The sequence below is a fragment of the Hemitrygon akajei genome, chromosome 26 (genome assembly GCF_048418815.1).
Source record: "Hemitrygon akajei chromosome 26, sHemAka1.3, whole genome shotgun sequence".
NCBI classification, from domain to species: domain Eukaryota; kingdom Metazoa; phylum Chordata; class Chondrichthyes; order Myliobatiformes; family Dasyatidae; genus Hemitrygon; species Hemitrygon akajei.
Window position 1 is genome coordinate 41453781 of NC_133149.1, and position 24350 is coordinate 41478130.

At 39.9% G+C, this 24350-nt stretch overlaps 1 protein-coding gene across 2 annotated transcripts; it reads right to left on the reverse strand.

Annotated features, from left to right (window-relative positions):
* Positions 1 to 1504: 1504 nt before the first annotated feature.
* Positions 1505 to 23159, reverse strand: LOC140716920 (5-hydroxytryptamine receptor 3B-like). Of its 2 annotated transcripts, XM_073030016.1 has the most exons (9): positions 23022 to 23159; positions 15699 to 15856; positions 14140 to 14184; positions 13299 to 13408; positions 11896 to 12065; positions 8214 to 8371; positions 7227 to 7437; positions 4055 to 4249; positions 1505 to 3810 (listed from the first exon to the last, which is right to left on the reverse strand). In XM_073030016.1, exons 1-9 carry the CDS (start codon positions 23056 to 23058, stop codon positions 3536 to 3538), a joined length of 1359 nt encoding a protein of 452 aa, XP_072886117.1. In that variant the 5' UTR covers positions 23059 to 23159; the 3' UTR covers positions 1505 to 3535. The 2 variants fall into 2 exon arrangements, with proteins under 2 accessions (XP_072886117.1, XP_072886118.1); XM_073030017.1 differs by lacking the exons at positions 15699 to 15856; positions 23022 to 23159 and adding an exon at positions 14271 to 14418.
* Positions 23160 to 24350: the final 1191 nt, after the last annotated feature.

The window sequence follows — 24350 nt, forward strand, 5'->3', positions numbered from 1 at the left end:
CATCAAAACATACAGTGAAGTGTGCCGTTTGCATCAATGACCAACACAGTCCGAGAATGTGCCGGGGGCAGCCTGTGAGTGTTGCCATGCTTCCGGCACCAACATAGCTGCCCACTCTTTACTGGCCCTAACTCATACATCTTTTTGGAATGTGGGAGGAAACCTGAGAATCCAGAAGGAACGCACATGGACAAGGGGAGAACGTGCAAACTCCTTACAGACAATGGTGGGAATTAAACCCTGATCATGATCATTGGCACTGTAAAGTATTACGATAGCCTCCTCGCTACCATGTTGTCCTATATTTTTGACATTATCTCCCATATTTCATTATCTATGTCCTTTATAATCAAGGCATACTTCTGTGCCATTGATGGCAGAATTACTGTGTTAATTCTTTCCACTCAATTAATTTCCCATTTAAGGAACTCAGCTGTTGTCTAGAGAGAAGTGCTTTCATGACACCCTTCAAAATATGACCAATTCAAACTGATTTGAATGTTATCAAATCATTGGATTTACCAATCTCAATGGCCAAATATGGGGATAAACTGATGGACAATTTCTAAGATGTCAATGAGTTTTGTTCTCATTATTTTATTCTTTCTATTGATCCATAGCTAATTATTCATCCTACAACACAGAATCCTTCTGTAAAAATGTTTTTGGTACGAAGTGTAAAGTGCTGCTTGATGATGATATTACCCCACTAACAAATTTTCACTCTCACCTTATTTTTTTCTGTTTTAGTTTTTCCTCTATCTGTTTCTCTCCTCAGTGAGAATAAGCCATTCTTCCATTCTTCACCACCTTCCTGCAACGTTACTATGTGTGGTACACTGGATCGCCTTCCAGTGCATTGTGAAGGAAGTGACTGAACAATCTGAAATAGACTCCATTTCCCTTCCAGTAAGGTGGGAAAAAATCTGGTGGGGCTATTTTGAAGAAGAACCAGGAAGTTCTCTCAATAATCAATATCACTAAAATGTTTATCTGGTTATCAATAAATTGTTTTTACATGTATTGCTTGTTTCACATACCACAACAGTAACCACATTCAAAAGTTTATCATTGATTGGAAATTCTATCACACAAAGTTCCTGATTTGGGGAATATAATTGCTTGCCTTTCTTTCCGTCCCCTTGTTTTGCTAAGAATGGCATCACCTCCTAGTTTATTTATCTCAAATATTTCAAAACAAGGGAGTGAATGGCTTCCTAGATCTTTTCCTTCTCTTTGAAGCTGCAGCCTTTTAAAACCAGAACTGGCATCCTATCCGGGGAGGGGTGGTGGTGGGTGGGGGGGGGAGTCTCGTACTCTCAGTCGCCACGGAAACTGGCATAAGCACCGGCCTGATGAGCGTATGAGGCTCGGGACAGACTTCAACTTTAATTCTTCTGTCAGTGTTGGTGTTATACAAAAATAGAATTCCACCCTACACTTGTATCTCACAAATAGAAGTTAGAAGAACAGTTCAATTTATTTCAGAACAGTATGTTTATTATATTGTTTATATACAGTCTCCTCAGGATCTCACAGCTTTCACAAGGGTGAGCATATACATGCAGACCAGCCGTTACAAGAAATAACATTTCATCCCCGTGAGTACAGGGTACCAATTTCAGGCAAATTTATCACCACAACAACGAGGCTCCCAGGTGGTAACTTGCCCACATAAGGTATCCAGGGTCACTTCTTCAGGGTGCAGAGTCAGAAGAGTAGTTAGAGCAATTCTGATTTGAAACCTTTTTACTTTTCTACCTTCCAAACTGCTCCATCAGATTAAGTTTTGATTCCATCTGCACCTGATTCGCCATTCCATATGGTCTTTCATATTACCTTTAGCATGTTTCTTCTTTAGTACTCAGCAGGGAGAAATTCCATTGAATTGCTCACATCTGAGATTCTAAAAAATACTGTGTTTACTCTAAGGTTCTGACTCAAACAAATTACAAAAACAGATTCTCTATTGGAGTTACCCAAGTCTGATTTCAAAAGTTATGCTGTTCCTTCCCTCTTCCTCTATTAATCCATTTCCTAGTGAATACCCTTCCAAAAATTCAGCTCTTTCACTATGCTTTTGTGGCTTAGAATCATAACTTTTGCAGTAACACTCCCATGAACTGTCTCGGGATGTTCAGTGATGTTTTAGGTGTGACATTCTACGGAGTGGTTGTTGAACATTAATTGTTCAATAACTCCATGTCTAATACCCTCAACAGCACAATGTACCAAAGTGTCCCAACAGAGTACTCTCCCCAAACTGGATATTCCTATGATGACTGATAGTCACCTGGACATTATTATTAACTACAACATCTTTCAGTGTTATACTGATGCAGAATCTAATTAAAAACAGAGAATGGTAAAGCATTTTGGGAGTAATGTTAATCTAACAATGGGCAACTGTACTTTCATGTATTTCAAACTCAAGGTGGAGAGCTTCAGTCCAATATTCACACCATTTTTCACCTCTTTTAAGATTTTAGAAGTCTGCCATTTTGACCAAGCTTTTGATCACAGATGCAAATTACAGACTCAATGTCAACTGAGATCACTATAAAAAAAACATCGTAACATTTCACTTAGCTACCACAAAAGTCCAAGTTTTCTCATAATTCATCATTGGCAAACTGAGATAAGCAAATTGGGTACTTGTTTCATGTGCTTGACTTCACTTGAAAATTAAATGGAACACTCTATGTTGGGGTAAAGTGTGATATTTTGGTTAATTTGCATTCTGACATTCAATAGAAATGATCAAAAATGTCATGGGTTAAAACAGTCAACTCTTCTTAATTAATATATTGTCAAGATCATTGCAAATTTACACGGTTTGTATTTATTTTAAATCAGAATCAGAACCATTTTTAAGCAGATAATAGTGGAAAAAACTTCCTAAATAGCTTTGAATTTATTTGATTTGAATATGAAACTTTTCTCGAAGCAGCCTATTTTATACTCGGCAATGTTATGGCATTCAATAAATGATTATCCCAACATGCTAAATGTTCTGTTATAGTTTGGAAATCATTTAGGGATTTTTCCATGATAATATGAAGTTAACTGCTTAAATAGGAGACCATTGAACGAAGAAACAATGCATATTATATGCTGCAAAATTTAGCCAGCTTAGCTATCAGGGATCTAAACGTAAGGGCTGCTTGCACAGTCTGCAATATTTTAAATTTGGGAGAATTTGTTTGTTTTCTATGGCTGAGAAGTACCGGAGTTAGGAACATCTACGAGGGACAGCAAATGGACTTCACAGATGACAATGATGAAGCAATATTATTGTTTAACACTACAGAAAAATATTCAGCATGTTGTACCATACTGGTTGATCCCCAAAAGGGTACAAACATATTCCTTATTTTCAGAGCAAATATAGATTTGATACCATCTTGTTGGGGAGCAAATCTACTGATCTAGTTCACTAAGCTATTTTAATTTCCTAAACCGGAGACAGCCCAAGTTTCACTAAAAGGTTTGGGGCGGGGCATTGTGGGTGTTAGAGTAACCTGATGGTACAATGCTAAGGGTAACTCCACATCAGCCAGAGGGTGGTCATGGTAACGGTATAAACCCCAAAGGTCACTAAATATACAAGGAAGAGGACCCGATCCAATCTGTAACAGAACGCCAACCATTCATTCTTGTGGTTGCTGGCGCCATCTAGCTGGTGAAGGCAGAGTCTGATTGAAGATAGCTCCTCTTGTATCTCTTTCATTGGTAACTTCTGGGTCCAGTGGCCTTGGGCATCTTTGTTGAGAAACCTCTCTTCCTCTTGTTGAGGGTCACTCTCAGAAACTTCATTGAGGAAACATAAAAGTACTTATATAAGTGTTGAGGACCTCAGTTCTACACAGCATGGCTAAAATATAGTATATCTTAACTTATTTATCTGAATAACTAAGAAATATTGATCTCATTTCTGAAATGTTCAATTGAAGTTTAGGAATGCCGCAGCCTTTGACTGTGCAGAGAAGAATGGTATAACTGTTGGCAATTAATATGGAAAATGGAAATGAAATAAGATTCAGAATGTCCTCACCCCCATCGTCACAGATTTCCTCTTTCACCTTCACAGATGTGCACAGACTGTCAGTGGTGCCCTGCTTTGCAGAGCTGTCCACTGAGACCGAGCTCTCTGGTTCTGCCTCCTCGTTCACATTCAGGAGCTGTACGATTAGGATTGATTCAGCTAAACTGATCACAAGCAGAGCTATACAGACAGCAAAGAAGACTCCTAGGGAAGAGCAGATCAAAAATTATGTTTACTACTGATGAGCTTGGCAAATTTACACTTAAATCTAACAACTGTTTCCCTGTTCTATACACAAACACATCACATGCCATTCTGAATACAAAGAAAGAGGGGCAGAGATGTTAGCCATCATATCCCAGCCATTATCTATTTTGTAATTATTATTTCTTAGTAGATTACTGTATTCCTTTGTTGGCATGGGGCTTGCAAGTCAGTTACCACATTTCTGACGGTACAATGACTACAATTCAAAATTACTTTACTGGCTGATGACATGGGAGTACAAATCAGAGTAAAGCAGTGAATGGAAGGGCTCTGTGTGTTCAGAAGGACCTGGGAATACAGACGAAGGTGGCATCACAAACAGATAGGATCATAAAAAGCAACACACACAAAATGCTGGAGGAACTCAGCAGAACAGGCAGCATCCATTAAATAAATAAACAGTCGATGTTTCAGGCCGAAGCCCTTCATCGGGACTGGGAAATGAAGGAGGAAGATGCCAGAATAAAAATGTGCAGAGGGGAGGAAGGTGGATAGCTAGATAGTGATTGGTGAAACCAGATGGGTGAGGCAGGTAAAGGGCTGGAGAAGGAACCTGATTTGGGTTGGGGAGGGGAGAAGAGTGGACCATAGGAGAAAGGGAAGGAGGAGGGGCACCAGGGAGAGATGATGGGCAGGTGGAAAGAGGTAAGAGGCTAAAGTGAGGAATAGAAGAAGAGGGGAGGGGGAGGGAAATATCTTTTACCCGCAAAGAGAAATCGATATTCACACCATCAGGTCAGAAACTACCCAGACAGAATATAAGGTGTTGTTCTACCAACCTGAGCGTGGCCACATCGTGGAACAAGAGGAGGCATGTCAGAACATGATTGGGAATTGGAATTAAAATGTTGAGCCACCAGGAAGTTCCACATTATGACGAATGGAATGGAGGTGCTCAACAAAGCAGTTCCCCAATTTTTGTTTAGATAGGGGTTGGAGGGATATGGTCCGGGTGCAGGTAGATGGGACTAGGCAAACTATCGGGTAGGCATGGAATAGATGGGCTGAAGAACCTGTTCCTGGGCCATAGCACTCTATGACTATAAAATTATGCCTTTGTTCATGATTACCCTCTTCCCTTTCTCCGTATGTTTGAAGCTAACTTGTTCCAATCTGAACGTAGGACAAGAGGTTGACTGGGAGAAAGAGGGAGAGAGAAAATTGGGTGGAGAAGTGCAACTGTGGTTTAGGGATTAGTAAAAGGATGGTAAAGGATGATGCACCATCAATAACTCTCCGAGATGTGAGGCGAGATATCGGCTTTTATTGGCTGGAAGAAAGAACAAGCAGAAATTGACCACCATACTACATCCTGGAGACTGAGAGGCCGGGCTCAGGCTCCAATTGCCTTTATACCGTGGTCTGTGGGAGGAGCCACGGTCAGTGGGAGGAGCCACAGGAGCAGTCAGCGGGGGGGGGGGGGGGCATGTCCAGACAGGTATATGTAGTTCACCACAAAGGAGCAGGCAAGTAATTAGGGGCTTCGCAGTTAAGCTGGAGGAGTGGAGGGTGTGGGGTGGATATCTATCAGTAAATAAGTCCCTCGGGATCAAGTCCTTTAAACTTCTTTCTTCTCAGCAGTGATCCCAGGGCCTGTGAAGAACAATCAGTATCTCTAAAAATAAGTTCAATCTTCTTGAAACAAAGCCATGTAGCCTTAAGTACTATACCAATCCACTTCCTGGCAGCGGATTAGTTGTCTTCTCGATCTTACGTTCATTAAAACTAATCATGAGAAGTCTGAGGCAGCTTGGTATCAGGTTTGAAATGTTTATGTCATCCACGTTCAAGCCCACTCATTTTCACTGGGTTAAAGTGATCTCAATTAATTCAGTCTCTTTCCAGACCTGTTGAGTGCTTTTATCAGAATTTCACCCTCTCATTTCATCACATCATTATAAGTGAATTTCAGCCAAGATAGAAGGCATAGCCCCAGAGCACAGTCCTTCCGATTGTAGCTATCATCCTTGGTTCACTTCTGTCCCTCTGTTAATGCTACGCACAACATATAGATATGGTAAATAGTCAGGTAAATAGTCAGGATGACTAGGTAATGCTTCTGTCAGTGAAAGTTATTGATCACATAGCTGTTGGTAACTGAGAGTGATTTTGTACACAAGTTTTGGGCAACTGTCCTCTCATTACTGCATTTTTACAGAAGTTACTCTGCTGTTATCGGGAGAAGTTGCCGTAGTTTGAATAGGTTGTAATACTGAGGTTTTATAAGGTATTAGTCAGACCACATTCAGAGGACTGTGAGCAGTTTTGGGCCCCTTATCTAAGAAAGGATGTGCTGATATTGGAGAGGGTCCAGAGGAGGTTAACGAGAATGATTCCAGGAATGAAAGGGTTAATGTATTTAGGAGCATTTGATGGCTCTGTGCCTGTACTTGCTGGATTTTAGAAGAATGAGGGGGGATCTCATTGAAACCTATTGAATATTGAAAGGTCTAGATAGAGTGGATCTGGAGAGGATGTTCGTAACAGCAGAGGAGCCTAGGATCAGAGGACACAGCCTCAGAATACAAGGGCATCCCTTTAAAGCAGAAATGAGGAGGAATTTCTTTAGCCAAAGGGTAGTGAATCTATAGAATTCATTGCACAAGTAGCTGTGGAGACTAGTCATTGGGTATATTTAAAGCGGAAGTTGATGGTTCTTGATTAGTAAAGATGTTAAAGATTACAGGGAGCAGGCAGGAGAATGGGGTTGAGAGGGAAAATGAATCAAATGGCAGTGCAGACTTGATGGGCCAAATGGCCTAATTCTGCTCCTGTCTCTTATATGCTTATGGTCTAGATTCTGTCTCATGAGTAAATTTTCTTTCTTCCTTGTACATTTCCAACTCATCAGTTGATATTAAATATTCAATGGTTCAATAGATACCATATATGTTGTTAAAAAAAAGCACATTACCAATGAGTGGAGTGCGCAGAGCAGTAATGGGTAGTTCATCATGTAGGTTCATTCGGAACACCGTGTATCCAAGCAGGATGCTGGATTTGAAAGTTATTCTCCCACTGCTGCTTGGAGGCAGGAAGTAGCTGGTCACATCTACCAGCATCAGAAATATGCTGGGCAACAATAGACTGACTACATAAAGCAGAGGTCTTCGTCTTATTACAATCTGTAAAGCAAACAGTTGTTACATTCCAGTTACTTTCACAGCTCTGTTCATTATTGTAGGGTGGGGATGGGAGAAGTACACTGAATGGCTTTCCCATTGCCCAATAGGCCAGAGAATCAACTCCCACTCAATCAATAAACTCCCCCACCACACACACAAAACATTCCATTAAAAGACTGCGGGAGAGAGAAGGGTGGGTGGAGTCAGAAATGGACAGATTACCTTTTACTCCACTGTGGCTTAATATTTCAAAATTGATATAAGATGCAATCTCACTGGGACTATCATCTAGAAGTCAATTGGAAATAGGAACTAGTATATGCCTTCTACATCATTCAAGAAGATTTAGAGTGATCTCAGCACCCTATGCTCATCAGAATCAGGTTTAATATCACTGGCATATATCCTGAAATATGTTGTTTTGTGGCAGCAGTTCAGTGCAACACACAAAAAACTATAAATCATAAGTTGTATGTGTGTGTGTGTGTATATATATAGTACATCTATAAACACAGTATATAATAATGATTTAATAAATAATAATAATTAATAAAGAAGTCATGTATATTCATATGCAACCAAATTTCATGGCATAAACTTATGCTTTTCTTGTACCATTGTATTCATGATTTTTCTCATGTTTTGATATTCTTTGATACATTGGGAATATTTTGGTTTAAAATGCTTTGCAAAAATGAGAATGATACATGTATGCTCATCAATTGTTAGCATTCATTAACTCTGCAAACTTAAGGTGATTTCAGTGATCCACTTACATTAAACTGAATTTGCGCATAATCTTTGCCTTTGTCGTGTATCCTTTCATATTTGGAAGGGACAGAGAGGAGCTCCCACTCACCATCACCTAAAAATGCCCTAGTATCATTCTCAATCTCATCAAAACTTCTCCAAAACTTGAGGTTGACATCATTTACTGCAACAAAGGAGAGAGCACAGTAGTAATATTACTTGATATTACAATATTTTTATTATTTGTTCATTGGATAATAACACTAATAGGTATACGGCATTTAATATCCATCCTGAATTACCTACAACTGAGAAGACAGTTAATTCATTAGGGTAGGTTTATTCATTAGAGAAGAGTTTTAAGTGAATTTAAAATCTAAAGCATGGCTTAACTGATTTTAAATAGTTGCTTATTCTTTACTCCAGTCTCCTCCCACCCACTTGATCTCATCCCATCAGCACTTCTGTTTGTTATCTTCTCTTGTCTGTGTTTATTTAGCTTCCCTTTGAAGGTTTCCATGTTTCTTTTTAATTGTTAAAACTTGGAAATAACTCCGCTTTGAGTTATTCTTTCTCTTGAATTTCCCAGAGAATCTATTGGCAGGAGCCTGAAGCATTGACTGTTTATTCATTTCCATAGATGCTGCCTGGCCTTCTGAGGTTTCTCCAGCATTTTGTGTGTGTTGCTTGGATTTCCAGTATCTGTAGAATCTCTTGTGTTTATCATATGTTTTGGAAAGTTCTACTTTGGAGTCCCCTTCACAAGTGGAGACAATTTCTCTATCTTATTGAATCCTTTATGTCTGTGAGGGAATTGAATATTATAAAAAGTTTTTAAAAAGCTGAAGTAGCAAAATTCTATTTCCACAGGTTAGAGATTTAATAAATTGAAAGGTAAGAAATTTTGAGAGGTTAGGAAGATTCTTTTATGCAGTGTTCTAATTAGAATTAGAACTTTGAAAGTACTATTGGAAAAAGTGGTAATGGAATTGGAAACAAGAAAAAATCTGCAGATGCTGGAAATCCGAGCAACAGATTGTCAGCATCTATGGAAAAAAGTAAAAAGTACAGTCGACGTTACTTTTTCCCATAGATACTGCCTGGCCTGCTGAGTTCCTCCAGCGTTTTGTGTGTGTTGTTGTATTGAAACTGGAATTTACTATTTACATACGTACTACGATACGGTGAAAAGTTTGTGTTGAACACTGTTCATACAGATCAAATCATTACACAGTGCATTGAGAGCAATAAAAATGCAGAATAAACTGTAAAATTACACTGAGAGTTATACTTTTAAAGGGGAAGTGGAAAAATAAATAGAAGGCAGGAGAAGAAATGGGTGGTTGGTGGGGGGGAGGGAGGGATACTACCAGAGGATAGGATTTTGTAAATAGTTCCCTGAGACAGGCAGCACAAATGCATAATAGATTTCTTTTGTGGTCTAAAACAAAATGTAGTGGAAATTATTAAATGCGCTTTGACCTCCACTTTTGAAATACAGTTTCATTGCTGTCAATAGAATTAAATATTAGAAGAGTTCAAAGCATGTCTGTTTACTTCTTGGTATAAAGGACAAATAATGAATTTCTCTACATGATTTATTATAAAAAATTCTTCTCCAAATTGATAATATTCAGGTGAAGGGAAATCATGCTGAACTGGATTTACGTTGTCTGAAATACTAACTGCTTACAGTAAAATGTAGAGAGACAAGGGAAAGCAGATAAACTTTCTGTATCAAATAATCCCCATATGAGCATTGATTTTGTGGTCATCTATCTGTTCTCATGTGTCCTACATAATATAATTTCCATCCCTTCAGACATTCACATTAAAAATTATTTTCTGATCAGTTTTCTACGTCCAGTTCTGTAAAAGTAGTTTCCATTACCTTGTCTTTGCCGTTTACCGTCCAAGGTACTTGCGTTGTAACAAAATCCAAATTACAATGTAAGTGCATAATTTGCAAAGAAAGCCACACATTTTTCTTGGTGGTGTGTTTGTTATGAGGAAAGGACACTGCCAGGAAAAGTCAAAGGCAACAGTCAAAGTAAATTTATTATCAAAGCACCTATGTGTGACCATATACCACCTTGAGATTCATTTTCTTGCAGGCATATACAGGAAAATAAAGAAATACAATGCAATTTATTGAAAGGCTATAAATAAACAAAGACTGACAAATAACCAATGTACAAAAGAAGACCAATTGTGCAAATTAAAAAATTATATTGAGAACATGAGTTGTAGAGTCCTTGAAAGTGAATCGGCAGATTGTGGAATCGGCTCAGAGTTATGGTGAGTGAACTTATCAACACCAGTTAAGGAGCCTCATGGTTGTGAACTATTCCTAGACCTGGTGATGTGGTACCTAAAGCTCCTGTAGCTCTTGCCCGAGAAGTTTCAGCCCAATATTTTGCGCTGAGGCCCTTCATCAGGACTGGGCACATAAAACTAAATACTACTACAAATAAGTTAATAAAATATAATTCAAAGTGCATGTAGTGTGCAGCCGTAGTAAACAGTGACAAGTGACACTATCCTAGTGACAAGACCTCGGTGGTGGCAGAGTATTGATTAGTCTCACAGCCTGAGGGAAGAAGCTGTTACCCAGTCTGGCAATTCTAGTCCTGATGCTCCTGTACCTCTTTCCTGAAGATAGTGGGTCAAGGAGATTATGGGATGGGTGGTAGGCATCCTCAACAATGCTTCTTCAGGCCCCTTGTCTGTAACACTCCTGCTAAATGTCTAAATGTCATAAATAAGGGGGAGGGAGACCTCAGTGATCCTCTTGACAGTCATGTAATTTCTACTGTCGACCTACTCTCTCACAGACCTATCTCAGAAAGGTCTATCACAGACCTTTCTATCACAGACCTATCACAGAAAGGCCTAATACAGACATTTCCGAATGTCATTATGTTCCCAAACTGAGGCTGGAAGATGTTCATTTGATTGAAAGTGAAGATAGTTAATATTTCAGTTTGCTAAGCTTTCATCACCAATGGGAGTCAACTGAGGTAAATGGATTCTGAGATACAGAGAAAGGAAGAAAAGAACAGAAGGGAGGGTGTGGTAAACTACATATACCTGTCTGGACATGCCCCCCCCCCCCCCCCCGCTGACTGCTCCTGTGGCTCCTCCCACAGACCCCGGTATAAAGGCGATTGGAGTCTGAGCCCCGGCCTCAGTCTCCAGGATGTAGTGTGGTGGTCAATTGCTGCTTGTTCTTTCTTCCAGTCAATAAAGCCTATATCTCGCCTCACGTCTCCGAGAGTTATTGATGGTGCATCAGAAGGTTTGCAGTACGCTGGAAGAGATTACGGGGTAATAGAACAAAATAACCAGTTGAAGTGAGCTTTCCAAGTTTGGAGTTTGTAGCACCTCTCACTGCTGCTGATCAGCCAATAATGGCCTTGTTGAAGTTTTAAAGGGGCAGGAGATTATGGATGCTGGAAACTGGAGCAACACAGGAAAACCTGGAGGAACTCAGCAGGTCAGGCAGCATCTAGGAAGGGAATGTACAGTTGATGTTTCAGGTTGAGACCTTTTATTTGAACAGATGAAAGGCTTTGATGTGAAATGTCAACTATTTCTCTCCATAGATTCTGCCTGACTTAGGGCATTGCTCCAGTCTTCTGTGTATTGCTCTTGACTGTTTCCTATGTTGAACCACTGTATGATTGTAAGGTACTTTTCTCTGCCTACCTGTGTGCAGCCAGCTGCAGAAAGTGAAGGTGCAGTTCTGTTTGTCAAACGGAAAAGCGTAGATCTCCAGGTTGCAGGCAGAGACAACCTGCATTGGCTTGTAGTTTTTAACAGCACCAGAGGCATTCACATACACATAGGGCAAATAAGGTGATCTGCCGACATCAATACTGTAAGAGGAAAATAGCGACACTCATTTATCCCCAAGTTAACAAAAAAACTTCTAAGTAAAAATTCAGATTGTTAACAAAATCGGAACACACAGAGTTAGTGAAGTAATCCAAGGCTATGCCCGTGAGGTGAAATTAAAGTGACAACACGGTGTGGCTTCTTAAGCAATGCAGCCCTCACTGAAATCTACATTGCTGAGGAAAAAATAGGTCCTGACTTTCACCCTCATGAAGTTTAGAATTTATTAACAAGTTAAAGGGCTTTGAGAATACATACAGTGATAAATGAAGTGGGTTTGTGATTGAGATGCATGGCATTGAAATCCATTGAATGCTCTGAGCATCATTTGGACTATAGACTCCCAGATTGTGGGTGCTATATCCCATCACTCATGGCTAAGCTCCAGACATGTCACAGTCATCTAACCATACCATATTACCTAGCAAGTACTGCAACAACTAATGTCTAAATACTTTCAGCCTGGACATTAAACAAGATGTGTGTGTGTGTGTGTGTGTGTGTGTGTGTGTGTGTGTGTGTGTGTGTGTGTGTGTGTGTGTGTGTGTGTGTGTGTGTGTGTGTGTGTGTGTGTGTGTGAGAGAGAGAGAGAGAGAGAGAGAGAGAGAGAGAGAGAGAGAGAGAGAGAGAGAGAGAGAGAGAGAGAGAGAGAGAAACTGTTGGGATGAACAGTAAGTTTTTGATGGACTGTAGACCATGGTCTCTTTTTGGGGCTTTGTTGTTGCTTGGGTGGTGGGAGTGCTGATGCTTTCTGCCACAATAAGTGGGGGGAGGGTTGACACTGCTTTGCTGCTGCTTGTGTGTGGGGGGCAGGGTTCTTTGTGTTTTTCTATCATTAATTCTTTGGGGTTTTTTCTCTGTTTTGAGGATGTCTGGAGAGTAAGAGTTTCAAGTTGTATGTTGTATACATTCTCTGATATTAAAAGAACCATTGAATATTGGAGATTATTATAGATTATATAATTTCTAATATTATACTTAATATTAAAATAGTTTGGTATATATGGTATTTGCGGGAGCTTGCTTTGCACTATTTCCTACCAGTACAAACATGATGCCCCTGTAGTACAAACACGATGTGCTTCATTCGTGTCTGTTTAGTGCTTTGAAAGTTTCTGGGAAGATGTGCGGGTCATTCCTTCGGATAATAAACAAACTTATTTGGTGAAAAGCTGAAATTTGCTCAGAAAACATTCGTCATGCCGGTTGCTTACAATTCTTGAATGATTATGTCAGGGATCCAGATTGCGTCAACAGGCAGAGAAATTTCATTGATCCCATCAAAACTTGATGCATTCCATACCAGGTGCTCATCCAGCCACAGCTGCAGTAAGAATGAGAGAGGGCTGTGTGAGCACGTACGCTTGATACGGTTGTTCTTTAGAATAAACTGTATGAGATCAGAAAATTGGGGAATAGAATGTTGTCGACAAGGATACCGACTGTGTCCAAGTTCAAGCTTGTACAGATGAAAGGGACGAGGTGGAATTGGTAAATATAACAAGTAGGAGTGAGAGTAATTATAAGCCCCTTAGGCTCTGCCTTCAATATGAACATGTGTGAACTTTAATTTTTCTGTCCATTCCAGAGTTGGGTTATTTGTTTATTTATACAGATATTTATTTACTTATTGATTGATTGAGATACAGTGCAAAATAGGCCCTCTCAGCCCTTTAAGCTACACCACCCAGCAACCCCGATTTAATCAGGCAACAATTTACATTGACCAATTAACCTAGCAATTGGACGTCTTTGGACTGTGGGAGGAAACTGGAGCACCCAGAGGAAACCCACATGGTCACAGGGAGAACGTACAAACTCCTTACAGACAGCAGAGGGAATTGAACCCAGTCCACTGGCATTGCAACCAGGTTGGGTTGATTCAAGGGTTGTCATCTCTGCGTCTGATCTCTGGAGGTGATGTTAGATCGTTGTCTGCCCTGTTTTGATATCCAGGGCGCTGTTGCTAAAATGAACTGATCACCGTTGGATTTGTGAGTGTTTATGGGAAGCTGATATGCTAGACAGATTGAAAGTATTTGATTGAATTCTTACCTGTCGGTACCAGACACTTGTCGTCAGCTTTTGGTTTTGGCCATCCTGAAAGGTGATAATGAAAGAACTTTTGTGAAGAGCAAAGACAATACATATTAAAAATACGCTTTTATGCAGAAGTGTAAGCATACAGTACACGTGAACATTAGACAAAGTCTTTTTTAGCTTCCCAGGATAAAATTGTTGTGTATATGCTGGCTTTATCAGGGCTTTATTAACCCTATGCTGTACACAAAGGCAAAAAGAATTCTAATCTGACCATCCCAGAGCTGAACTCGAAGGGTGGCCAGCCTAATCTGCTCCTATGAACTGAGTAACAGCTTCAACTTCAGGCTACCAATTGTCAGACAAAGATTAACCCAGTTTCACATGACTTCTCATAAAGACAGTGCAGTTTGCCCTCATGCCCTGATCAATAATTATCCCTCAACCAACAATGCTAAAGCTGATTATGTGGTTATTTTAACATTGCTGTTATTATGTTATTCCCCTCCGCAGCTTGTGGTGCATCGGGCGGCAGCCTTGCTGTTTCTTAAGCATTTTGTCTGTTTTTTACAAAGCCGAGTTGCTAGCTCAACGCTCAATCCAGCATGGATGGTAAGTGTGCAAGGAGCCACAGGATTCGAACCCGTGACTACTCGCCTCAAAGTCTGGTGCTGATGCCACTACACCACACTTTGGCAGTGACACCTTATCAAAAATACTTCATTGGCCAAAAAGTGATTGTAAGTAAGGATGCAATAAATAGAACATAAAGCATAGAACATAGGACACTCCAGTACAGGCCATTCAGCCCACAATATTGTGCCAACCTTTTAAACTACTCTATGGTCAATCTAGCCCTCCCTTCCCACATAGCCCTCCACTTTTCTATTATTCATGTGCCTGTCTTAAAGTTTCTTAGTGTATCTGCCCCTGCCATATACCCACCACTCTCTGTGACAAAAAACCCTACCCTTGACATCCTTCCTATACTTTCCTCCAATCACTTTAAAATTATACCCCTTGATATTAGCCATTTCCACCCTGGTAAAAAGTTGCAGGGTATCCATTTGATCTATGCATCTTATCATCTTGTAAACCTCAATCAATTCTCCTCTCATCCTTGTTTGCTCCAAAGAGAAAAGCCCTAGATTTCTCACTCTATCTTCATAAGACATGAGGCCATATGTCCATAAGACTTCGGAGCAGAATTGGGTCCATCATAGCTGATTTATTATACCTCTCATCCCAATTCTCTTGCCTTCTCCTTGTAACATTTATCAACCACCAATCAAGAATTTATCAATTTCTTATCAAGAACCTATCAACCAGCACTTTAAATATACCCAAAAACTTGGCCTCCACAGCTACCTATGGCAATAAATTCCACAGATTCACCACCCTCTGGCTAAAGAAACTCCTCCTTATCTCTGTTCTAAAGAGACATCTTCACATCTTCTCGCATATAGCCTTATATATTGTACAGATCTTTGCAATATTCTTACTGTATTTGTGATGATAGATTAATTAAAAGTAAATCCAGTTGTACGAATATGTATTTTATATGAATAGTTTACCACATCTAGCACAGCATGAAGAATGAAGTCAATATAAATGGTTGTGGGCTGGGTCCAGTCTTTAACTGGTCGGACTCCTTTGTCATAGTCCCACAGTAGAGCCTCCATTAACTGATGAACAGTTGAATTCTGAACTGATGTACTGTAACCAACATTTCCTAAAAATAACAGAACAGATTTCAACAATTACCCATACAACTCTTGGGGTGATAGGAATTCCACTTTATCAACAAGGCGTAACCCATATACACTCAATGGCCACTTTATTAGGTACTGTATACCTGCACACCTGCTCATTAATGCAAATATCTAATCAGCCAATCGTGTGGCAGCAATTCAACGCATAACAGCATGCAGGGGGTTCAGTTGTTGTTCAGACCAAACATCAGAATGGGGAAGAAATGTGATCTGAGTGACTTTGACAGTGGAATGGTTGTTGGTGCCAGAAAGGGTGGTTTGAGTATCTCAGAAACTGCTGATTTCCTGGGATTTTCACCCACACCAGTCTCTAGAGTTTACAGACAATGGTGTGAAAAACAAAAATCATCCGAGAGCGGCAATACTGTTAATGAGAGAAGTCAGAAGAGAATGGCCATAAGACCATAAGATATAGGAGCAGAAGTAGGCCATTCGGCCCAGTGAGTCTGTTCCACCATTCAATCATGGGCTGATTCAATTCTTCCAGTGTTCCCCACTCCCCTGCCTTCTCCCCATACCCTTTGATGCCCTGGCTAATCAAGAACCTATCTATCCCTGCCTTAAATGCACCCAATGACTTGGCCTCCAGAGCCGCCCGTAGCAACAAATTCCACAGATTTACCACCCTGTGACTAAAGTAATTTCACCGCATCTCAGTTCTAAATGGACGTCCTTCATTCAAGGAAGGTGACAGTAACTCAAATAACATATTAAAACAGTGGTGTGCAAAAGAGTATCTCTGAACGCACATGTTGAACTACGAAGTGGATTCAGCAGCAGCAGAAGACCACAAACACTCATTCAGTGGCCACTTTATTACGCACAAGTAACAGATGAAGTGGCCACTGAATGTAATTATTCTCAGTTAATTCCGATGGGTTAACTCCATCATCCACATGCCCTTCACCAAATCTGCAGGAATACTGGGAAAGAACAGCCTCATCAGACATTCTTCAAACAGCATTATTACAGTCCAGCCAACAAGACTTGATTTCTATGGATGGATTTTATGTACAGAAGAGAACTGACACATATGTTTAGAAATTCAACCCTAGTATGCAGCTCTAAATAGCAGCAGAAACATATTGTCTCCATTTACAAAATTAAATGAAACTGAATTATGGAAACAATGCATAATATCTGCTGCTATTATATGGAACATTTAGCACTATTGATCAACTTTCCATGCCTGTATCACCAACAGAAGTTGATATTTCTTTTTGTTGCAGAAATAAATTTTATTTTCAACTCTTTAGATGATCTTGCTAGCTTCATTTGTGATCATGTTAATTATGTCTGTTGATGGTAATGACATAATCCTTGTATTAGATGCCCATTTTAAGGGCCATCTCATTCAAAATCAATTTTCAGTGCTTATTCCCATAGCACAATGGCTTGTTAATGGCTGTGTGTTAAGAGCCTGATTTCCAAAGTAATTATGTCTCTAAAGGCCTCTTTCAGAAAAGGCATTTACCTTGCAAACGATCCCTGTGGAAATTTTCCACTTGGTAATTAATGCTCAGATTATTGAGCTGTGGGACTGTGTAGAATTTGCCAACTCTAAGGGAGGGAGGGATAATATGGAAAGGCAATTTTTTCTTAACCTTCAATTCCCTTTGTTTTGTAACATTCACCTGTAAATGGTTATATTGGTGCATGAGTAACATCTGTTTCAAAAATCTCATGCATTATCTTCCAGGCAAACACGAAAGAAGAAATATACTCAGTGCCCACTTTATTAGATACCTCCTGTACCTAATCACGTGGCCATTGAGTGTACGTGGTCTTCAGCTCACTCATTCAGAGGTGCTCTTCTGCACACCACTGTTGTAACATGTGGTTATTTGAGTTACTGTCGCCTTCCTGTCAGTTTGAACCAGTCTGGCCATTCTCCTTTGACTTCGCTCATTAATGAGGCATTTTCAGCTACAGAACTGGATGTTTTTTGCTTTTCACACCACTCTCTGTAAACTCTAGAGGCTGTTGGGCATGAAAATCTCAGGAAATCAGCGGTTTCTGAGATACTCAAACCACCCTGTCTGGCACCAACAATCATTCCACAGTCAGTCACTTAGATCACATTTCTTCCCCATTCTGATGTTTGGTCTGAACAACAATTGAACCTCTTGACCATGTCTGCATACTTTTGTGCATTGAGTTGCTGTCACAGGATTGGATGATTAGATATTTGCATTAACAAGCAGGTATACAGGCATACCTAACAAAGTGGCCACTGAGTGTATAAGTCTCAATTTTCCAAACACGTGTCAATGGGCTGTATAACCAAGGGAAGTTACTTTGCAGTTTTCTAATATTCTGTATAAGAAGTGTTTTGATAAAATTGCTCCTGAAGTGTTTAAGGTTTTCAAAATAAACAGTAAAATGGGAGCTGAGCCTTCAGGCATCATTCCATTATTGCACACTCCATGTCTGTGATGTACTTTGGATAGCCATAAAGGGAAACAAGCCCTTTGGCACAAATCGTCCATGCTGACTAGGTTTTCCCCATGAGTTAGTCCCATTTCCCCTTACATTGCTATCCGTTATGCCTCTGTCATTTAGGACAGCAATGAAGGTCCTCCATCTCTGTCTGTCCTTGGACCATCACACACAGATGTAGAAGGATTCTTCATTGCTGCTATTGTAACAGTTTTGTTTCCTCAGTCAGAGGTGTTGGCCCTGAGATGAACCCTCAAACCTGAAGGACTGGTGAACCACTCTTAGTCTGGCCTCTACCCTTTGACCTATTAGGCATGGGTGACCCTACCAAGGGCCAAAACGTAAGGCCTTGGCTCCAGCCAACATAGCTCTCTAGGTCATTGAGGCACGTAAGCCTCCGAATCACGGCAAGGTTGTGGTCCTCTTGGAGATCCCATTTCCCCATCATGTATTTGTCTGAATGTCTTTTAAACATTGTTCTTATAACCACCCCTACCACTTCCTCTGGCAGCCTGTTCTATATACCCACCATTCTCCATGAAAAATTTGCCCCCCGGGCCTTGTTTAAGTCTTTCCCCTCTATGCTTGCTAGTTTTGGACTCCTTGGGAGAAAGACTGTGACAATCCATCTCTTCTTATAACCCGAGGCCTCCAGTCCTGGGAAGATTCTTATGACAAGCCATTCAATCCTGGAATCATTTTCCTGAACCTCCTTTGAACCCTTTCCAGTTTCAGCACATCCTTTCTAAGATAAAGGGCCCAAACCTGCTCACAACACTCCAAGTGAGGCCTTGCCAGTGCTAAAGTCTCAACATTATATTCTTGTTTTTATATTGTAGTCCTCTTGAAATGAATGATTATATTGCATTTGCCTTCCTCACCACTGTTCCAAGCTGCAAATTAGCCTTTAAGAAATCCTGCACAAGTCCCTTTGCACCTCAGTTTTTTGTATTTTGTCTCAATTTAGAAAATAGTTAACCCTTTCATTTCTTCTACCAAAATGCATGACCTACACTTCCCGACATTGTATTTCATCTGTCATTTCTTTGTCCATTCTCCTAATCTGTGTATAGAACTTTTCCTGCATATCCCATTTGAATTTAACCCTCTCACCTTAAATACATGCCTTCTGGTATTAGACATTTCAATCCCAGGAAAAACAAAAGATATTGTCTGCCTACTCTATCTATGCCTCTTATAATCTTATAAACCTCTAACAGATCTCCCCTCAGCCTCTGTCACTCCAGAGAAAACAACCCAAGTTTGTCCAACGTCCTCTTATAGCACATGCCTCTAATCCAGCAGCATCCTGGTAAACCTCTTCTGCACCATCTCCAAAGCTTCAATATCCTTCCTGTAATGGGCAACTAGAAATGAATGCAATATCCCAAATGTGGCTGAACTGGAGCTTTATAAAGCTGTAACATAACTTCCAGCACTCAGTTCCTCAACTAATATAGGCAAGTATGCCCTATGCCTTCTTTACCACCCCATCTACCTATGTAGGTATTTTCAGGGAGCTATGGACATGGACCCTAAAATCCATATGTACATCAACATTATTAAGAGTCTTGCCATTAACAGAGCACTGTCTCTTTACAGTTGATTTTTTAAAGTGCAACACCTCAATTTTATCTGGGTTAAACTCCATCTGCCATTTTTCTGCCCATATCTACAACAGATCTATATCGTGCTGTATCCTTTGCCAGTCTTCTACACTATCCACAACTCCACCAATCTTTTAGTATCAACTGCAAACTTAACAACCTACCCATCTACGTTTTCATCCATGTCATTTATATATACATATCACAAACAGCAGAGGTCGTAGTCTGCAAGCCTGTGGAACACTACTGGTCACAGACATCCAGACAGATTAAGTGCCGTCGACCACTACCCTCTGACCTCTCAGTTCTTGAACTTAATCCCATGACCGATGAAGGCAAGCTTGCCAAAGTTTTTGTCTCCACCTTCAGGGGAATATATTCCTGTACTGTTCGATAACCCTTTCTTGAACTTCACCATTTGCTGTCTAAGTGCTGCCCTGGTTTAACTTACCACAGTGCAACACCTCACACTCGTCCAAGTTAAATTCTTTTTGCCATTCTCTGGTCTACTTCCTAAGTTGGTCTAGAACCTCGTGTAAACCTAGTCAACCTTCTTCATTTTCCAGTATATCACCAATTTTGGTGTCTTCTACAAGCTCACTAATCATGTTAACAATGTTGTCATCCAAATTGTTAACATAAAGGGCAAACAGAGGACCCTGCACCAATATCGATTACTAGTCCAGACCTCCAATCTAAAAAACAATGCTCCCCTGCCATCCTCTGCCCCCTTCCACCAAGACAGGTTTGTATCCAATTAGCCAGCTCACCCTTGATTTCATGTGATCTAACCTTCCAGTCTATCCTACACTGTGGACCTTGTCAAAAGTCTTGCTAAAGTCCATGTCAACCATTTAAATCACACAGCCCTCATCAATCCTCTTGGTCATTTCTTCAAAAAACTCAATCAAATTTGTCAGACCCAATTCCCTATGCACAAAGCCGTGCTGAACATGTCTAATCAATCCTCGCCTTCCCAAATGCTGGATGATCATGCCCCTCAGAATCCCATGCAGTAAATTTTCCACCATTGATGTTAAGTTTATTGTGGCCTGTAGTTGTCCTCCTTGTCCTTGCAGCCTTCCTTGAAGAAAGGGATAACAATAGCCACCCCCCATCTTCTAGTAACTCACTTGGGGTTAGCGAAGACGCAAGTATCTCTGCAATTTCTCTCTTAGCTTCTCACAATGTCGTAGAATAAGTCTGGTCAGGACCTGGGCATTTGTTCCCCTCTCAGACTTCCAGCATCTCCTTTTTTGCAATGTGGATATATTCTGGCACATCACTATTCAGTTCCTTTAATTTCTTAGCTTGCATGGCCTTTGTCACAGTAAGTACAGATGAGAAATGTTCATTAAGATTTCACCAACATCTCGTGCTTCCACACATAGACAACTGCATCAATCCTTAAGGGGACCTCTTTTCTCCAGAATTACTGCTTTGTTCTTAATATACTTGTAGTATCTCTTAGGACTCTCCTTTATCTTATCTGCCAGAGTTATTTCATGTTGTCTTTTTGCCCTCCTGATTTCCCTGTTGTGAACTCCTAAATCTCTTGTACTCCCCAAAGGATTTGCTTAATCCCAGCTGCCTATCCTCATCATACGCTTCCATCCTACATGTTTCTCCATATAGTTCACACTGATTGAGATCTGCAAAATGATGAGTTGGTCAATAGGTTCCAACATACGAAGGATTCAGTACTGATGTATCAAATATGGTTTAAACTTGATCTAGAAGAGCAATTGTTATAATCGATTTGATAAAATAGGGAAAGAGAAGAAGGGTTTTTATAGTTGCATTTAAATTAGAAGAGGTGAGAGTTTGTAAAGAAAAATCATTGTTGCGTTATTTACTCAAACATTTTAAATGCCGCAGGACAGGAACTGGATCAAAGATTCAGCACTCCAACCTTGTTTTTCAAACTGGATACATAATCCTAGTGAGGAGCAAAATAAGACTGGCTGGTATTGAAACTATTCAGATTACACACACTGATTCAATACGTTATTGAAATAGCCCATTAAAGGAGAAGGAAGTTCTCAGTATGGAGAAACTTGGCCAAAGAACCAAAGCTGGAAAGAAATTGTGAAAGGTGAGATGAATAAACCAGTGATTAAAAAACAAAGCTTGGGTTGTAACATCTTGTAGATGTAGTATTAATACAACACTGGATGTAGAATAATTACTGCAACACTTCTAGTTATTTATATGCAACAAAGAATTGAGTTCACACAGTAACTTCTAATGGGATAATGAGATTGAGTCCAACTGTTTGTGCTTTTTTCGCAGCTATTAATCCATTTTAATTATGAATTGGTAAAGGTTATTTCTTTCCAAATGAGGTAATTTCTGAGCTCCCACACCTATAACCTTGAAGAGACTACAAAAAAAATTATTATGGTGAACTTCAAGATAATTTCTTCTGCTAAGGGATGGACAATAGGACCATGATAAAAGAATCGAAGTTATACACCATATACATTTACAAGTATTAGGAATGTTGGTGCAGCATGCAACAAAATAAACTTTGAAGTTAAAGTATGGACATGGGCTAAAATATAAGTAAAATGGAATTTAAGGTACACATCTGAAGGCTTTATTTATAAAATTTTACACTTAACTAATGCAAAATATTATACTTGTTATCTATTCAGTTAAGAGAGCAAAAACATTCTCAGAATACCTAGTCCTGATGAAGGGTCTCTGCCCAAAACATTGATTTTGTATTCCTTTCCATAGATGCTGCCTGACCTGCTGAGTTCCTCCGGCGTTTTGTGTGCGTTACTCTGGATTTCCAGTGTCTGCAGAATCTCTTGTGTTTAGAACATCTCACTACATCATCAAATACATTTAAGCTCAAAAATGTTTCAAATTCTGTTTTACACTTTAATGCCAAGTAGTAACTTTACTGATAAACATCTTGATGTCAAAAGCCTTGTTATAATCACAGTGGTGTAGTCAGCCAGCCACAATTTTCAAGTAGCACTTTAGTTCAAAATGCAGCCTTTTAATAAGCACATTTAGTTAGAAAGCTCAGAGATTAAAAGAGTGGAAACATTTATCCGCAAGCACTTACCTGAAATCAGGCAGAACAGAAACAGAGGTAGTGGCATTTCCTTCCAGGAGGACTTGGGCTTTGAATCTTTGCTGCTTTATCTCGATCACAGTGAACTGAGTGAAATTTATTTGGCAATTCTGACCTCTGTAATGTTTCCAAACTTTAAATAGCAGCCTGGTGAATTAATCCCATGTAAACCTTATCAGTTTGTCTCCTGTGATAATGAGCTCTCTGATATCTTGATTCAACAGGTCCAAGCGAAAAAGTATTTCCTGAAAAGATTGTAATTGGGCTGCAGGTTTCTGACTGTGGACTGGAATTCGATTTGACTGCAGGTTGAGAGGAGCAAAATGGATGAAGGTTTAATGGGAGTGAATCTCCTGGGGTTTGTGATAGCTATACTGAGTGAATGTGTAAATGCATAATGTTTCCCACTGCTGTCTCTGATACAGTATAGCTAAACTTGGCAGGACCAGATTCTTATCAGTGACCATTGATAATATCTGTTTATTTTTAATTTTGTGCTCAAACAAGAAAGCATTTTCAAGGCTGAAGTAAAATGTATTATTAAAGTACATGTATAGTATGTTACCATGCGCTACCTTGGGATTCATTTTCATACAGCCATTTACAGGAAAATTAACAAATACAAAATCTTTACATAAACAAAGATTGACAAATAACCAATGTACAAAAGAAGACAAATTGTGCAAATGTTAAAAAAATACTAAGAACATGAATTGTAAAGAGTCCTTGAAAGCGAGGTGTCGATAGGTTGTAAAATCAGGTCAGAGTAGCAGGGATTGAAATCATCCACATTGGAGCCTGATGGTTGGAGGGTAGTAACTGTTCCTGAACCTGGCAATGTGGGGCCTAAGGCTCCACCTCTTGCCCAATGGTAGTAGTGAGAAGAGAGCTTAGTCTGGATGGTGGGGATCCTTGATGATGGATGGTGTTTTACGTGGTTGCACTCCTTGTGAACGGAAGGCTTTACCTGTGAAGGACTGGGCTGTATCCACCACTTTCTGTAGCCTTTTCCATTCCTGGGTGTTGGTGTTTGCATACCAGGCCATGATGCAACCAGTTTGAATACTCTCCACTGTGCATCAATAAAAGTTTAACAAAGGATTCGGTGACATGCTGAATCTACGCAAACTTCTTAGAAAGTAGAGTTCATCATTAATAATCAGATTTTATTAATGTGTCCACTTTATCAACCGCAGGAAATCAATGAGATTTAGAGAAATACAGCGCAGAAACAGGCCCTTCAACCCATCTAGTCTGTGCTGAACCATTTAAACTGCCTACTCCCATTGACCTGCACCAGGACCATAGCCCTCCATACCC

Bases quoted from the DNA above. Each gene is read 5' to 3' on its own strand.
- LOC140716920 (XM_073030016.1), bottom strand. From the start codon at position 23,058: ATGCCACTACCTCTGTTTCTGTTCTGCCTGATTTCAG. The intron at 12,066-13,298 runs GTAAGCAACCGG...TTCCTCTTACAG, and splicing joins GACATAATCATTCAAGAATT to TATTGATGTCGGCAGATCAC. The intron at 3,811-4,054 runs GTGAGGACATTC...TCCTCAATGAAG, and splicing joins GGAAATCTGTGACGATGGGG to TTTCTGAGAGTGACCCTCAA.